This window comes from Triplophysa dalaica, chromosome 8, assembly GCF_015846415.1.
Source record: "Triplophysa dalaica isolate WHDGS20190420 chromosome 8, ASM1584641v1, whole genome shotgun sequence".
NCBI classification, from domain to species: Eukaryota; Metazoa; Chordata; class Actinopteri; order Cypriniformes; family Nemacheilidae; genus Triplophysa; species Triplophysa dalaica.
The window spans coordinates 12,016,503-12,034,308 of record NC_079549.1 but is presented as its reverse complement, the minus strand read 5'-3'; the positions used below and the strand labels follow the sequence as shown (position 1 = coordinate 12,034,308).

Here is a 17,806-nt window from a genome sequence, read left to right as displayed (position 1 = left end):
GACTTACCAGAAGCCTTCAAAATTATTGTTAATATTGTCCTTTTGAAACTCCTCATCCCTGCACAATAAACAATAAGTTATCACCAAAAAGGCAGAATGTAAGAATAACAAAAACACAGATGAATATTTTTTACTCTTCTCCCCAGAAACAGATTTTATCTGTGGGAGAAAAAAAAGCATTGAAATCACACAACATCTTTAACATTAGATTAAAGACAATGTCACTGAGAACTTGATGACAGAAAAATTTATTTTATTTACATGACTATACACAGTGTAAAATAGATTTTATTCAAATACATACAAAAAAAAGAGGCTTTCCACCAAAACATTCTCTTAAATAATATTTTCAATGTCTCCATGTACATATATACAGAATATTAAAAATAGTTTAAATAAGCCACTGATTTACTTCTCTCAATAAAACAGAAGGTTTGGTCCCTACATTAGGGTGCAGGGTTAGGAGGGGAAGACACACAGAAATAAACACAAATGTACTATGGGGGAATTGAATATTTGGCAGTAATGTAGAATTACATTAGCAGCAACTGCCTCCCATGTAAAGGAACAAGTGGCTTTAAACTATGCTGGATGTTCAAAAGAATTCCCATATTTGGGAGGGTTGCTTTTTATTTATCTCACTTTATACTGTATATCAATGCATTTGAAATACCCTTCCTACTATTATTGTAGCTTAAGTAAAAACCACATTCATTTTCTGAATTCTGAACAGTTTTTAGAGACACCTCAGAAGTCATTTGCAATTTGCAGCAGGGACCTCTTATTTCAGATATGTGAAAAGTTCTTAATTTTGTTAACACACGAGACGAAAAACAATTGCTCAATGGACAGTTCAGAAAATCTGTTTTCAAGTCTGAAGCAATATGTGCGGTGATGGATGGATTTTAAAAAATATCCAATGTCTAAGTGAGTGGCAAATTGTTCAAACGGAGAAAACGTAGTATGAAAACAAAACGTCCCTCTGCTGCCACCCGATAAATCTCCCGAAATAACAGCATTCCTGAGATGAATGACTTTCAAATACAATTCCTTTAAATGTGCAAGTCCAAATAAACTGAAGACCATCAAAGCATATTAAACCTTTTACTTAAAAATGCCTGATAATTTGCTTTTATTGCCGATTTAGTCCTTTTATTAGAGAGATTCCGCTCAAGAACTGTTTCAATCATTTGTCTGGTTTGAGACTGAATGCAGTGTAAGCAGGGCGGCATTGTTCTCTACCAAGCAGGTAGAAATGCACATTTATATTAATGACCAATTCTATGTATTAAAAGTCATAATAAAGGGTGCAATGGGCAACTTCGCTCGTGATGAATCTGATGGTACTTATCCAATCATCTTTGGCACAATTAGAAGAGAAAACGACAACGAACAGAGGTGTGAGTGTGTCTTTTAAAGCAAAATGTCCTATTTCACCCAGCCCTGAGCTTTAGCCATAATGCATGAATTCCTCAATAAAACCAGCTTCAATACCGAAAGACTGAAGACACACAAGTCCCAAATAACGTTACATAAATAGTGCAGATCTGTGCGCGAGTAATTCAAGTAGGGCAGATGGAGTGCTCAGAATCCATCCAGATGATTTATGCTGTTGGCTCTTAAGTGAATCTCTTCTAAGAAGTTCTCCAGCTGCTCAATCAAGACCCGCTTCTTGAATCTGCACATATAAAAAAAAAACGGCTTAATTCACACTCAAATTCAACACTACAATCTATAAATGCATTCTTTTGCAATTCTGTTTCTGCAAAAGGGAGTACATTTAACAACCATACCAGGACAAAAATATATGCAAATCACAAATGATCTCAAATTAGACAGCGTTGTCTATGCAACGGGTATGAGATTGCTGAATAACAGAGGTACACAAAGGGAATAAATAATGTGGTGTTGCATTATAGAATAACTTCGTTTTTATGAAAACACTAGTCCTAAATCTAGTTAAACCCCACAAAATATTATGCTCAAAAAATAAGTACCTGGCAGCCTCTTTGATTATATTCTGCAGGAAGATCAGCCGTGTTTCCAAACTGCCCTGGATTTGCTTGAGGAGGTAGAAGATTTTCTCATAACCTGCATTAACAAAGGAAAACAGGTATTATATGTTTATAGTGGTAACAATTCAACCACTTTCTTTTCCTTAATAGTAAACCAATCAGTAACCGTAAAACCATGGGGAAAATCTGTAATATCCATTTTAATACAGCAAAAAACCTACAAATGGAAACCAGCTGTAATAATATTAAATCAATTCACTTTTAGCAAGTCTTCACAGGCCAGGTTTTACAAGGCCCAGGACAAAATGTTTGTGGGTGGTCATCCATACAGGGTATGGACGTTTTGTCACAGTCCCACTTGAACGGCACGTAAGCACGCCGGAGCTCGCCCCCGTGGGTGGCAAATAATTCAGCAAAATGGCCGCTTACAATAACAGTGAACGCAATTCCGCGCAACATTTCAGTGTCCAGGAACACCTGATTACTTTATAAATCGTAAGCATCACCGTAAAGGCCAGCTGCTGGTAATTTCAGCAAATAATTGCATGTTTTAGTCCCGGTTTCTTTGTTTCTCCTATTCTGCACAGCCATTTTGCAGGGGAGTGTGTCCCGACATGTTCATGTGGTAAAATGACATCACCATACCCTCTATGCCCATTCTGCCACCCCTCTCTTCCTGATTCACAATAACAGGAGCAGAGATGAAGTGTGTGCACATGCATGCTGTTACTTCGTGACGTACGTCTCCCAGGTTTCCTGATCTCCTTGGTGATAAGCACTCGAAGTTCAGAGTTCAGCTCTTCGCTCTCTTGATTTCTGATCTTCTTCAGTTGGCAGGGGGAAGGGTAACGCCGCGGGGTGTCCTCTTCACCCTCGCTGCCCAAAGACATCTCGCCCTCGCTGGACTGACCGTTCTCCTGCACATCCTCTTGCTGGCTCTCAACCTCATCTGGCTGAAAGTGGTTCCTTTGCTCGAGCGGCTCAGACTCTGGTTCAGGGTTCGGCTCCTGGTCTGAGTTGTGATTTGGCTCGGGGTCATTGGCGACGTGATTCTCTACAGCTGTTTGATCGTTATCTGGAGCTGTGACGGATTAAACAGCAAATAATCATTTAAGTAGTGGAACTTATTGAAGTATGTGCGACAATGTATCCAGCACCTCCTGTAAGACAATTGTACCTCTAGGTGGTGTTTTTGGTGGCGTGTATCCCCGACCCGGCCGAAGGAGAGGGGACATACAGCGTCTGCGTTTGGGTGCCCCTCCTCCAGCAGGACTGCTGGGCTCTCCAGGCCGTTTGCCTTTGCCTTGTGTGCCAGTAACAAATTCATCTGCTTCATCCACCATCATGGCCTGACACAGAGAAAAAAGGAGCAGTTTATAAATCAACTCTTTATTGGTCCAATCTAACATCTAGAGCAGGGCTATTCAATTAGTTTGTCTTGGGGACCAGTTCATGAAAAACATCCTAAATGAGGGGCTAGAGGGATATATCTTGCGTTATTTTTTTCCCCCAAATTCCCTTTTTTCTGTTTAAATTTTTCCACTTAAATGCAAGTAAGAAAGTTCTAATTTTTAAAAAGTAATTTTTTAAATATTTCTTAAATGCAACAATTTGAATTTGAAGTTCGTTCCTACATTTTGGTTAAGAAATAATACATTTGTCAGATTCTGTGCCATTCTGCATTATACAGCAAACATACCTGGATTCCGCGATTCAATCATAGGCCCTAAATATGGAAGCCAGTATGTTGTATTTTTACTAGTGGTGGGCCGTTAACGGCGTTAACGCAGTGAGACTCTTATCGCGCGATAAAAAAAATGTCGCTGTTAATCTATTCTCAAAGTTGGGTTGGGAGTTGGGTCTATACTACGCAAGCTATGATGACTTTCACCTTGATATTTTAGCGCGGATGTATACCAGCTTAACTGCACTGTACGGGGCGAGAACGAGATTTTTCAACTCGCGTGATTCGCGTCATTCGCGGAAGCCGACTCATCATCTCATAACCAGGGCTTCATTCGCGCGATTCGCAAGTAGGTCTATGGGCTCTTTGCATTACATTTAAATCACTCGCGCTTGACACGCCATTCGCGTTTGGTCTGAACACAACGTAACGTTACTGTGAAATTACCGCATCAAACGTGACGTGCTAACATGGATGCAGCTATGAAGCCGCCGGGTTTGCTTCAGGGAATATTAATTTTTAAGAAGCTTCCCAATAGAAACATTGCAAGACTAAGGTTGTTTGCACCTTGTGCAATGCGGAATTTGTTTAAAAAAAACACTTTCTCTCAACAGGTAGTGGTCTAGCTTTAGTTGAAACCAGTAACTTTGTATTGAGATCTAATGTATTATGGCTCCTGTATGACATATCGCTGGTTGCTCCCTCACTCTTTGTAAGTCGCTTTGTATAAAAGCGTCTGCTAAATGTCTAAATGTAAATGTACTGTAGGAGCTCTTCCAGTCTCAAGTACCACCTGAACGCAAATCATCCCTTAGCTATTGCGGAAGTAAACACAAGTTCATCTTATTGAACATAATTTAATTTTCATCACCAATTATCATAGTAGAACAGCTTTCTCAAGCAGTTTGTGATGCATTTTGGAAACAGGAGATGAGCCCCTGGTCTTATCCGCCACCTGGCTTGAGAAACCCGTTCATAAATACTTACTTTTAGTCATTATTTGGGTAGCACACATATTCTGAATGCCTTCGGCAGAATTCAAATGAGCCATTTTAATCTAGATTAATTTTGGAATTAATCTAGATTAATCTAGATTAAAAAAATTAATCTATGCCCACCACTAATTTTTACATTTCTGCCCCATAAGACACCCAAAGTTCTTTCCTACATTTAAACATGCCGCCAATGGAACAGCCCAAATCTAGAGCATTTGCAACCAGAGTATCAACCTCATACCTTTTTGTCCAGTTTGAATGGGTTACCAAAGGTGTGTACACGTTTGGGTTGATCAGGGTCTGCCTCTCTCAGAGGCGAGGGGCAATGCTTCAGGTAGTCCTGATAGTTGCCCATCTGAGCTATGGGCACACTGTGAAGTTGGTCTAAACACAAAGTTGATCATTTATTATGCACAATAGTTTAAAATTAAACTTGTGATAATGAGTATTTACATAAAGTAATTTGATGACAGTTCTTTTGAATCCTAGGTTAAGTACAATTGAATTTTTCGGAGATCAATATCTATTCATGGAGCTCTGAGTGTTACCTTGATCTTGCCCTTTTAGAATGCAGACACTGGTGTGCAGAAGGTTACGCCTCATGCGGCTCAGCTGGTCCAGCAGATGAGCTCTTGGAATATCATATGGGTTCCGTAATCCTTGTGGCTTTAATGCCTATTGGAAAGACAGTGAGAGATAGAATGTTAATTGATAAGAAATATTTTTATGGTACTTTCCATGAGCGAAGCAACAATTTTAGTATGGCAAACTTCATCGAACTGAGCTTTTGTACGTGCCCACTGCATTTTTTCTGGTCACGAATACAGTAACAACAAAACATCCACTCAGTGTGATGCATTTAGGAGCACCGAGTATACTGTTTGCATGCCGTGGACTTACTCTATTCAGAGGAGCTAGCTGAAACCCAGCAAACTCCTTTGTATTTGCCTCCACTGGCAGAGCTGGGCCATCTCCCATGATGCTGTGCAACAGCTGTGTAAAATCCTTCCTATGTGCCAGAGAGAGGGCGGCGCTTCTGCATCTAAGTTTAATTCCGACCTCCAGTGGCGGCTTTTTCCCCACTGATGCACAAACTCTGTCTGCCTCCCCCTTCGTCTGTAATACACAAACAGATCCAGTTCAACTTGATGCACTTTTAACAAAAGATATTTTGCGCAGACTGTAAGGTTGGTAGATACCTGCTGACTGAGTTTTTTAAGGTAGGACACAACACTGTAGCTGAGGCCATACTCCATGTTGTCAGCCAGCAGGTTTGGAGCTCCCATCATTCTAAGTGCTTTCCGCAGGGCCTGGCAGGAAAGGAAGGAGAAGTAAAATGGAAACTTAAGTACCCACCATATGATAAACATGTGGATGAATGATAAGTAATTCCATTACTTACAGTGATGTAGTATGGAGGCATTGTCTTGAGATAGTTTTCAAAAGACTGCCGCCATTTTGCTGGAGGCTTGAACTTATGCACAGTAATTAAATCATCTAGAAATGCAAAAATTTTATCCAACTGGTCAATTATATCATCAGACATACAAATAATAAAACTGGTGGCTAGTTCGGATCTGAACAAAGTACTTAAACTGAGTTGCAATTCTGTATATTAATCATTAAATTCAAACTGAAGTTGAACTTACCAAGCAAAGGTAGTACAACAGGGTAGTTATAGGGCATAACAAACAAGTTGACACAGGTGAGAGCTGTGCTGGCCTTCAGATAGCCAAATGGCTGCCCTAGTTCCCCATACTTAGCACTGTTACACATGAAAACCTGAGCAAGAATATTACAGCAATTAATTTTCAGCCACAGCAGTAGCAATGCAAGCGTATTCCACACAGAGGGAACTTTCGATATGAGTGTTACCTGCCAGCAGGTGTGCGGTGATTTCCTCTCTAGTATGTACTGTGTGAGCGGTGAAGGCTCCAGTTCATACTTGTCAAAGGGAACTTTGTCCACCACCATGGGCTCTGAATCAACACATGTGAACTTGACCTGCGGGTGTGCTGCACGTGGAGGCTGCAGGGAGGCACACAGTCAAACACGGTCAAGATGGTATTTGCATTTCTCACATGACACTGGTAAAAACATTTCAAGCTTCTAGTCTATAGAAAAATAAAAGCAACAATGTACAGATGTTAGTGCAAACAGGACAAGACACAGTTTTCTCTTACCAAAGTAGGAGAGTTCTGGTCAGGCCAGAAGGATTCTGGGAGAGGCCAATGACCCACAGGAACTCCAGTTTTAGGGTTGGGTCTGACATAGATGAGCTTATGACAACTTTGCCATGGCTGGGGTCCATATTTTATTTCTGCAGGACCATCTTGAAAGAAAAAAAGATGTCTTAACTTGAAGTCATATCGGTTTTCTAAGCCTTTGTAGAATTACCCTAATCATACAATCGTCGCATTTGAATTATAAGGTTCTATCTAAGGTCAGAGTAGTTTTGAGATATTGAGCTTTAAAGTTTTTGCATTTCTTACAGCAAAATGATACAGTAGGTATGGAAGCATATGTGGTGCAAAATTCAATTTGCAATGCAATATTCAAAATGACAATGCAATATTCAAAATGGCAATGCAATATTCAAAATGGCAATGCAATATTCAAAATGGCAATGTATTTCTGTATTTAAATTAACATTTTCCATTACTCCACATGTGCAAAGTTTGGTGCAGAAGGAAAATGAAAATGAAATTATATTATTTACATTTGCCATTTCCAACAGCAGTCTTAATGTGTAATGTGCATACTTTTTAACGCTCTTTAAGTTGCAAAATTAAAATGAAAATGCATTACCGGATTGATTATACATATTTAAGATAGTCAAGCAAAACTGTAGCAAAAAGAAAATTCTAATGTCATTTTCCCTTAATGCATTAACATTAACATGTTGAACATTTGGGATTGCATTTTCATTTACACACAGCGCGTTGAGTGGTGCAAAATTCAATGTGGACTTGAAAATGCATTTCCAGCTGACCACGCCTCCACCCCGGTACAGCGTCATTGCGTAAAGGCGGAGCCAGCATCGCTAGTTAAAGGCATGGATGTGTGGCTGCAAAGCTGATAAAACATTAAATTGTATGCACACGAATTTGACCACAAATAAAAAAATTACTTGGGTGTTTTTTTTTAAGATGAGTACGTATTTGTAGACGATAGAACTAGTAGCTACATTGCTAGAATATTCTGCCTTATCAAGCGGTGAGCATGCCTGTTGAATATCTCAATCACTTGACTTTCTCATACGCGTTTTCATCATGAACACATTCAGTATTTTGATTAATGTCTTTTTTGTCACAATATCTTCATACAATTGTTCAGAAATTGTCGTTTTGTGAGACCACTGTTCAGTAACTGTACAGTACAATCACAAACGCGATACATCCACGTGAAATACACCTCTGTACTGTGCTTCTTTCGTGCTGGAGAAAGTGTAAGGGGAGAGATTATGCCCAAATACACATAAACATTGTCAAAGTGGAGATCTGCCCTTATGAAAATTAACCTTGGTTTCTAATTCATCCGGATGCTGCAGTTTAGGCTGTGACAGATCCACTGAATAACTCGATTCCTGAAGTTAAGTAAATGTTGCACCACAAAAACAGTCAATATCTTAACATAATCCTTCAGAAACAAAGACAACAAATACTGAACGTGTTTATGATGAAAACGTGTATGTGCGAGCGATTTAACGCTTTTATTATCTCTGCAGTCGAACGTGTTTTCCGCACCTCAAAACAACACACCTGACTAGCAAATAGCGATGCTGGCTCCGCCTTTCCGCAATGACGCTGTACCGGGGTGGAGGCGTGGTCAGCTGGAAATGCATTTTCAAGTCCACATTGAATTTTGCACCACTCAACGCGCTGTGTGTAAATGAAAATGCAATCCCAAATGTTCAACCTGTTAATGTTAATGCATTAAGGGAAAATGAAATTAGAATTTTCTTTTTGCTACAGTTTTGCTTGACTATCTTAAATATGTATAATCAATCCGGGAATGTATTTTCATTTTAATTTTGCAACTTAAAGAGCGTTAAAAAGTATGCACATTACACATTAAGACTGCTGTTGAAAAAGGCAAATGTAAATAATATAATTTCATTTTCATTTTCCTTCTGCACCAAACTTTGCACATGTGGAGTAATGGAAAATGTAAATTTAAATACAGAAATACATTGCCATTTTGAATATTGCATTGCCATTTTGAATATTGCATTGCCATTTTGAATTTTGCACCACATATGCTTCCATAAGTAGGTAGTCAAGCAGAATGTTGTCTTTCACCCTTGGGGAAGGGTAGCAGTTAAAAAACATTTACATGTGAAACTAGTTCGCAAAATTTCCACCAGGAGGCGCAAAGGGATAGTTTGCACCTTCAGTACTTGACTACATGTACTGTGAAACAGTGAAAATCAATGCGATAAATTCATTATTACGTGACAGGAGGCAACACATTAAATATTAAAACAAGAGTTATTCAAGTTTCTATTATAAAAACGCAATATAGGCGGAGAATTGAATCAAATGCAGGACATCATTAAATCATTAGAACAAAAACCTTAGAAAAACGTGTTATGATCACAGAGGCTCATATAAAGATTTTTTTCTGCCAGTCTTAAGCGACTGCATATGCCCGATAGTTATAAGAACACACTATTATCATAAAAAAAATAACCTTTTCTGTCCTTATACGAGAAAACTGTCAAACAGTTGGATTGTTTTTAAAAAGTTCCATAATCACAGTTTAATACGTCCCTACTTACGGGTATGTTTTTATAATAAATGTATCTTTATTTAAGGATAATCTAATTTCCACCACAGCGCAAACGCAATGTTCAAATTTTATAAGAACATTATACAGTCTGCATTTAATATATCACCAAGTAAAACAAAACCGTAAACATTTTGAACGCGCAATACTGCGCTAGGAATACCCTTTTAAATTGCGCGAGTGGCATCTCGCATTGAGCCTTGTAAGTCATTCAAGAACCGAATTATTTCGGCATGTAGCAGTTTTAAAATGTATTCCAAATAATATGTTTCATTTGTCACAAGTTGAGCTACAAAAAAAAAAATAGAACGTTTCTGATATTTTGGCTGATGAAGCGAAAAATATTCAAAAAAGAAAGAAACCGGCTAAAGTCAGAAGTTTCTTGCATTGCACCGCACTGACCTCAGTTTGCTTGGTCAATTTAATATTATGATCGGTTTTAACTCTCTAAGGGTAAAAATTTAGTTTCTGAAACGAACGATGAGCAGCATGAGGCGTCAAAGAAAGAAAGAACAATGTTCCACATGGGGGATATACTGATAACCCAACGATATTAAAAGGAAATAAAGGCAAATCATGTTCAAGTTGGGTATTGCCATTTTTTATGAATGACACGCATCACACGAGGAAACTCCGCATGCAGAGTTTTGTAAAGGCACTGTGATCTCACTCGCTGTATTTCTCAATTTGCAAAAAACACAGAGCGAATACAAACATTAAAGCGCTATATGCAACACAGCATTAAATGAAACACTCCATATATTTTTAAAAATTATTCAAACCGAATGAAGCATTGATTGAATGCATAGAGCTAATTTAAAATGTAAACCCTTGTTTAAATGAAATGATGTATATATGACTAGTATTAAATATAATTAGTGACTGTGGATTTAAGTTCTTGCAACTTTGATATTGTAGACAGCGCTTTTACGCAGTCAAACGCAGATAGAACTTTATAAGGTTCTATCTGCAGAACATTCATTAAAGCAATACATTTTCAAGAAACACAAACAATTTACTTATAGCTTTTGTTAAAACATGAAATTAGTGTACAATAATGTGTAAAAAGAAATTACATTTACAATGATTTTTAGACACTTATTTCATATTTGAGGATACCTTTTTCTTATTTAAGTTAAGCATAAAAGGCCATGCTAATTGATGTATTAATGTTTTATCCACAGAAGGTGGGAGAGATCAACTTACTTTTTTAGACAAGTATGGCTGAAAAAACACAGTAATATTTATTGTTGTCATCAAGACTCTTGACGTTGTTGACTATTTGGCATTAACTGCATTATGAGATTCTATGTAAACACGGTTATTAGAAAGGAGGCTAGCGCTGCTGGCTAGTTTTGTGTCTATAAATATATTAAAAAGAAAATCTACAACAAAACCTAAACAGAAAACAAAAACAAATGTCGTTTGAGCTGCTCCCGTTGAAAAGAATATTGATAAAACAGTCAACCCAGAGGTTTCTTTTTAACATCGTTTTGTTTTGCACTGTTTCTTCAGATATTCCCGTCACTGAGGAGTCCGGTCACATGACATAGAAAGCTGATTCTGATTGGTTCTGTTGTGTGCATTCAAAGTGCTGATTGGCTCTTGCAGATCGGACCTTATAGCATCAGGGTTTTTCCTGCATAGAGAATTGAGGCGGCCACCTCCGCCTAGTTTTGCGCCACCTCAGCACCTCTCATCAAAAACAGTGTCGCAGAAAACACTGTCTTCATGCCATGAACAAGCATTGCACTCAATAGGCATTTGTAACTGTATTTGTGACCTTAAGCAAACTATGGTAGTGCTGTATCGCAATTAGGTACAATGATGCGCTGCCTCAAGAAAAAGAACTGAAGTTTTCCAAAGATTTTTCCTCAGTTCTGTCGTGACTGGTTAGGTGAGTATTGTTTGTTTTGCACCTCAATAAATTTTTAAAGGCTTTCAAACTATACATTTCATCACATGTTATGTTTTCAACTTCGCAGATATGGCTTGTAAAATCACAGCTTTGGCTATATGATGACACATTGAGAAGTTAAGAGACTAAATGGCCTCCAATCGCAAAATTTACCTAGTCTCACATCATGTCGTCTTTTTCCACGTTGCGCTGTTGCGTTTGGTATTAAGTTAGGGTTTGAGTAAAACTGTGTGCCCTGAAAACAGTAATAATGCGCAGATTGCAAGCAGCAAGGGCTGTTATAAATATCGTTGCTTATTAAATCTAATCTATCAAATTTGGAAAGCGGGGCATAAATAAATGATGTTACTGACGAGATGCAGGAAATTTGTTAGGTCTGAAACAGATTAAAAAATAGGACACTTAAATGTTCTGCTGTTGGTTGTGAACTGTGTAGATAAGAAAATAGCCAAACTACTATGGTCTGGAATTTGCATATTGTTGGTTGTAAAAATGAAAATGTATAAATAAAAGGCTTATAAATTAAAAGCTTATGTTTCTATTCAGCTACATTATAAAAATAAGGATTATTTTCAACTAAAACGTAGTGTGTGCATGCACATGATCAGGTTGGTACCACCTGAGCCTAATTTTGAGCCAGGAAAACCCCTGAGCACCCAATTAAATTAGATTTTGTAGATAGACCTTTTTGTTTTCTTTAAAAAAAGTCCCAAAATGCAAACATTTAAAAAAACAAACATGGCATAATGTTAATAGCTTGTCACAGAATAAGAATATGTGAATAACTCGAGTTTGACCAAAATATCAGACAAATGTTGCCTTATAATTCTAAGGCAACGGAATAACTACATGTATGCATTATCTGTGTATTGGATAACACATATAGTACATATTCTAATGATCTCCCACACAGGGCTTATGAAATACCTATCCCCTAACCCATCTAGCTCATGGTTAATGCAAAGGCTAAAATTAAATAAACTCTGTCCACATCTAAATCAGATTGAGCTTTGTATAGAGGGCCATACAAAGTCAGTTTATACTTTATGTTCACATATACAGTTAGTTCCTGCCAGAACATGTCATTATGTATTTGTTTCATTTTACTGAACCGCTTTTTGACAAATAAATAATACATAGCTACAAGTTATATTGTGCAGTCCTCACCTTCAGTAGGTGAGGGGTCAGGTCCAGTCTTCTCAAAATTGATGACCACACCACTCTGGATCTTCTGCACTATAGACTCTAGGCACTGGTTTAGCATTCGCTGGGAAAACACACTGTATGACCGGCCTGTACAGAAACAGTCGAAATAAGTATTTGTTGGAGTATTTTATCAAATGCCCAAGAGATATGCAGACATTCAATTCAGAGCAATACGCATATGAAGATGACAGGAAACAGTAACTCAATTTCAACCGCTGGTTTAAATGGTCGTTTGTGCTTTCTCATTGTCAGGGCACAACTATTCACATGAGTACGTGTACACACACACACACACACACACACACACTACAGTGGCTACCCTATTGTGTTTAGTATTTGATCAGAATGAGAGCACAGATTAGCTTCCTCTCTTTGTTTTTGTTCAGTTTGTCTCTTTTACACACACACTAGTCAGAAGACCTGAGTCCAGCAGTATCTGCCTACCACAAATCTGCAATTCTTCTTCAATTCACTATTCAAACACCATTTCACATCACTTAAATACCACCTGACAGAGCATATGTAACAATCACTTTCAGCTGCATGCACTCTTCCCTTTTCATTTTGACTATATTACAAACTTTTAAACATGCTTACGGATTTGTCTCTGCATGCCACACCTAAAATACTGGATTCTGGTCAGTTACTACAATACCACACCTCTGAAGTCATAAAATGAATAAGCAACAAAAAGCAAGTGCAACATAAAGCCAGTCTGTGCTTTGATGCTTTGCATTGCTATGATTTAGCACACAGCATCTTTAGCAACCAAAAATATATCCCTTCTCTTTTCTAAAGGTGGATCAAAATGTCAAATAATTTATGATTAAATGCCACTTTTCCCATTCAGGTCTCTTAAGGTTAATGCATATTTATGTTTTGAATTAGACTTCCTATCAAACCACATGACAAAAACATTTGATTAGTTGGGCTGCACTCCAAACAGAATTTCAAAACATTAATTGCAGCAGTAAAAGCCATCAACACAAGTACATAAAATGAATAAACACACATACCTCCTGTGACTTCACACATGGGTGTAATAGGGGAGGAGTCAAGTGGAACTCCACCCATTGGTTCTGGGTCAGGTGAGGCATGGCCTGGAATGCGGAGAACTAAAGAGAAGAGTCGCTGGTCCCACCGGAATGGCTCTTTGGTCAGCTCACTGCCTGGCAACGGTGTTGTCAAGGGTAAATGTAACTAGAGCAGAGAAAGGATGAATAAATGCACAGCACATCTCAACACATAAGTGCAAAGTGCTACAAAAACTAAATCTTGTAGCAAACAGTGATATGTCCTACTGCTCATTATACCCTGAAGATCAATAGATCTCAAAGTCACGAGAATAGAAATGAGACATTGCAAGGAAGAACAGTACATTATGTCAGAAAATTGGGCAGAAAAACAAGACAAAATAGGAAACTGATGACACGACAGGAAGAAAGCTTTTCCAAGAAGAAGCTCTCAGGAGAAGCTCATGATGAGCCACAACCCACCTCGTCTTGTACTCCAGAACTGCTGGTTAACTTGCTGCCATCAGTTATGGCCACAATGATAGCAGGCTCCAAGAAAAAAGGGTTTCTACCCTGCAGAAGAAGAGACGCCACATTAATAGATGTTTTCCATAGCAACACCTGACTTCCCTCCCCATCGTAATATACATCACATACACAGATACATTAAGATGTAATAATTCAAAGGAGTTTATTTCTCGAGTCTTCCGCAGCATGCAGGCTTTATGGATGACAACCTACAACTTGGAGCAGTGGTTCTCAAACTGGGGGCCCTAAAATGGATCCAGGGGAACACAGATTTTGTGGCATTTTTTTTTTAATATAGTAATTTGTCATAGATTTTATCATTTTATGCAATCAAACGTCAGAAAAATAACACCAACAACCAAATGAATTGATGTTCCAGCATTGTATTACTGAAAACGTTTTTGATTTATTTTAAAAGTTAAGATTTTTAATCTTTGTTTGGGGGGGGTCGCAAAACAATGCAGTCTACAAAAAGGGGGCCTTACAATGAAAAAGTTTGAGAACCACTGACTTAAGAGACCAGAAAATTATTTTAGCAACCATTACATGCCCTATTTTAAGAAAGATCCATGACAAAGCATTCGTAATTATAGAAGTGAAAATCTGTGTCTAAATTTATCACAAACTGCCAAATGGAAAGTGACCTTTTTCTTGGGTCAAGTCATGTCAGATTCTCACTCATAAACATAAGAAACAAAGACAAACTATACAATTCCCGCAAACCATACCATATAACCAAAACATATTAATAAATAACCTGTATTGTTAACAAAACAAATAAGGGTCCAGCAAACAAAAGGACTAAAATTTCAACTTTATGTCTGGTAACTGGGATTCTTTAAAGAGATATTAGAATTAAGTTCTTAAAAAATGAATTCAACTGTGTTCCCAAACTTAAGCACAGCTTGGAACAACTAATAATAGTTTATACTGAGCATTTTCATGTAATTATTTTAGCAGGTTTATCCTAAATTACTTACAAACGAGAGAGCATACAGTATTTTTAATATTTTGTATTAAAACTTTCAGAGCTGGGCATGTAACGGCCAGACAGCAAGAACACCTTAGAAAGCAACTGGCGAACCATTTGCATCCACCTAGCAACGGCTTGGAAATCACCCAATAATGTAAAAAGCTAGGTTTTTATTGTAATAAATGCTTCCTCTTTTTAATATTTTGTCAAACACAGTCTCCATAACTTTCATCAAATCTACACGATCTGCCACTTAAGTCTATGTTTCTGATAATTCAATATGCTGAAACACTGGAGCGTTCCTTAAAAAAGAAAATCTAGAAAACATTTAATGTTTGCACCTTGTATACCAAACACAAAACTTCAATACAATTACTGATGGTCCTATAAAACACCAAAACAATCTAGTTCTGCATTTACGCTTATTTGCATATTAAGTGTTTTTTAATAATTAGCACTGTGTCACCAGGGGGTTTTGGGATTGTGTTGGCACAGTGTGAGCCTAAAGGGTGCTTGTATAACTGTGAGATGTGGGGGTGGGCTCAAGGGGGTCAGACCACAGACTTTATACCAGTCTCTGGTCCAGAACATACCTGTCCATAGTTGTCTATCCCCGAAACTAATCTATTGAGATTGAGCAAATCAAAAGCGGTCCGTAAAGATTGGCCAATCGTGGTTAATCCAACTGCTTGAAGGTTTCTCAGCTCCATCATAAAAGTGGCATGACCGTCCTTCCATCCAGCCTGAAATGTCAAGACGCAAGACAGATTCAATGATGAGTTGACTCTTTAAATATAATAACACCTACTATATACTACAGATATTTTGATCCTAGGATTTTGCTTAAAGGGTCTCACGCTGAAGACGCTGTACCGAAGAGAACAGGCAGTTTTAAAGATGGCTATTCATCTTTCTATAGGGGCAAAACTATGTTAGGTTGGTCCCCTCATATCTTTACTCAAGTACACACACACACATACACAGAGAAAAGAGCTCTCTGCTGCCACACTGGACAAAATGTCGGCCATGTTTAAACACACAAATAAATACGGGACAGAATATTTTCACACCACAATTTTAGCTGTCGTGGTTTTCAAGAAAAAAGACCAACCGAGAGATTAAATTACCTGGAGTGTAATAAAACGGTTTTGGAAATAAAACAGTACCTTAATTCCAGCGGGCGCTTCGTCGAAACTCACTAACATGTATCGGTCTCCTCTACTGGCCGGATCTCTGCTCCTTAGCTGTGGGGAAAAGTAAACGGAAACGTTTGGTTTAATAAGTTTTCAAGAAAGTGAAAGAACGCATTGATGCGTGTTTATTTACCTTCAGGAAAGTCTCAACTGCGCCCTTCGCTATGTCCAGATAGCTAGTGCCCAGATGGGAGCGCTGGTTCATGGAGGCGGACGTGTCTATGAGAAAAAGTAACACGGGCATTGTGTTGATAATCGCCCCTGCTACATGGACCGAGTGTTAGTGCAAGCGGACTACTGCAGAGAAATCTTTTGTTCGCCTCCTGTCGCTGCTGTCAGCACGCTGCTAGCCGGCTAATGCTAACTGTCTCGCGCATTCTTTCTGTCAGAGTGTAACTACTAAGTGTTTAAAGAGCGATGCCTTGTAAACTTGAGCAAATCTCAGACCCCGTGGGAACTGGTTGTTGTTTTACAAGGGAAACGGGTGTTGTTTCTGCAATTTGAAAGAAATGCCTAACTTTTATCATGGTAACTTTCTGTTTAGTTTCCGTCCATGATTCTCCTCACAGTGAGGTCTGCTCGCGGGCTGCGGTGGTTTTATTCTCCGCCCGGCGCTTGGCTCCGCCCCACAAGCGCTACCCGTGTACAGTGTCAAAAACGCCTCATCTGATTGGCAGCTGAAAATCAACAATTAGCATATACAAAAGAGGAGCATGCGCATGTGAAACCTATAAGATGGATCGTGTCGGAAAGGGTGTGGAAAGACACATACAAGAATTACATTGTAGTGACATGTTATCATAGCTTCACTCTATCCTTTTTTTCTTTTTTTTATGACTCACTTGTTGTTAAATCGTATTCGAATGGCCCGAAAAAATAGCTCGAGAGTTCTTGAGACTAAACTTCCATGAAAGGTTGAAAATACAGAGAAGTATATACTGACACCAATTGACACGTGAAAAAGTCTAGATGTGCAGTTCATTTCAAACATATATTTGCATCGATAGTGAAGGTCATTCAAATTACTCTCAAAAATGCTTACAAAAAGTTTACTGAAACATGCAATGATGGATTGCTAAATTACACAAAATATCTTAAATGTTATTTTTTACAGCAAGTAATTTATATAGATTAAGATCTCCCATTTTAAACATTTAGTGAATACTTTTATATGATGTGTATAAACTCTGTAACAAACCCACTAAGATAAACGTTAAACTAATTTTAGTATAAAACTGCATTCTGCGACGCAAAGCGTGTCTGCACATGATACGCCTGAACTATAAATACAACAATTTCCAATAACACAACAAATACAACAAATAACACAAAAAGTGTTATTTTGTTTGTTTGTATTGCTATAGTGTTAATATAAAAACAGAGTTAATATTTGTATGTTTTTTATGAAATAGTAAATTAAACTGTTTAAATTAAATAAATCCTGCACTTCTTGCAATTGTACAGAAGCAGTTTAGATTCAATAAACCATATAG

The 17,806-nt window shown here is 38.0% G+C and overlaps 1 protein-coding gene across 1 annotated transcript; it reads right to left on the bottom strand.

The window, feature by feature from the left end:
• Nucleotides 1–236: 236 nt before the first annotated feature.
• Nucleotides 237–17,091, bottom strand: ints6 (integrator complex subunit 6). The gene is made up of 18 exons (XM_056755494.1): nucleotides 16,447–17,091; nucleotides 16,287–16,364; nucleotides 15,714–15,863; nucleotides 14,103–14,192; nucleotides 13,623–13,806; nucleotides 12,568–12,693; nucleotides 6,878–7,026; nucleotides 6,570–6,722; nucleotides 6,344–6,476; nucleotides 6,097–6,191; nucleotides 5,894–6,004; nucleotides 5,595–5,810; nucleotides 5,243–5,369; nucleotides 4,936–5,078; nucleotides 3,193–3,364; nucleotides 2,758–3,096; nucleotides 1,998–2,091; nucleotides 237–1,678 (listed from the first exon to the last, which is right to left on the bottom strand). Exons 1-18 carry the CDS (start codon nucleotides 16,555–16,557, stop codon nucleotides 1,585–1,587), a joined length of 2,565 nt encoding a protein of 854 aa, XP_056611472.1. The 5' UTR covers nucleotides 16,558–17,091; the 3' UTR covers nucleotides 237–1,584.
• Nucleotides 17,092–17,806: the final 715 nt, after the last annotated feature.

What these genes read in the sequence shown, in the direction of transcription:
- ints6 (XM_056755494.1), bottom strand. Translation starts at nt 16,557, where the DNA reads ATGCCCGTGTTACTTTTTCTCATAGACACGTCCGCCTCCATGAACCAG. An exon ending in CAGTTGAGACTTTCCTGAAG is followed by an intron (nt 16,365 to 16,446) that starts GTAAATAAACAC and finishes TTTTCCCCACAG; the next exon opens with CTAAGGAGCAGAGATCCGGC. An exon ending in GGATAGACAACTATGGACAG is followed by an intron (nt 14,193 to 15,713) that starts GTATGTTCTGGA and finishes CTTCTTCTGCAG; the next exon opens with GGTAGAAACCCTTTTTTCTT.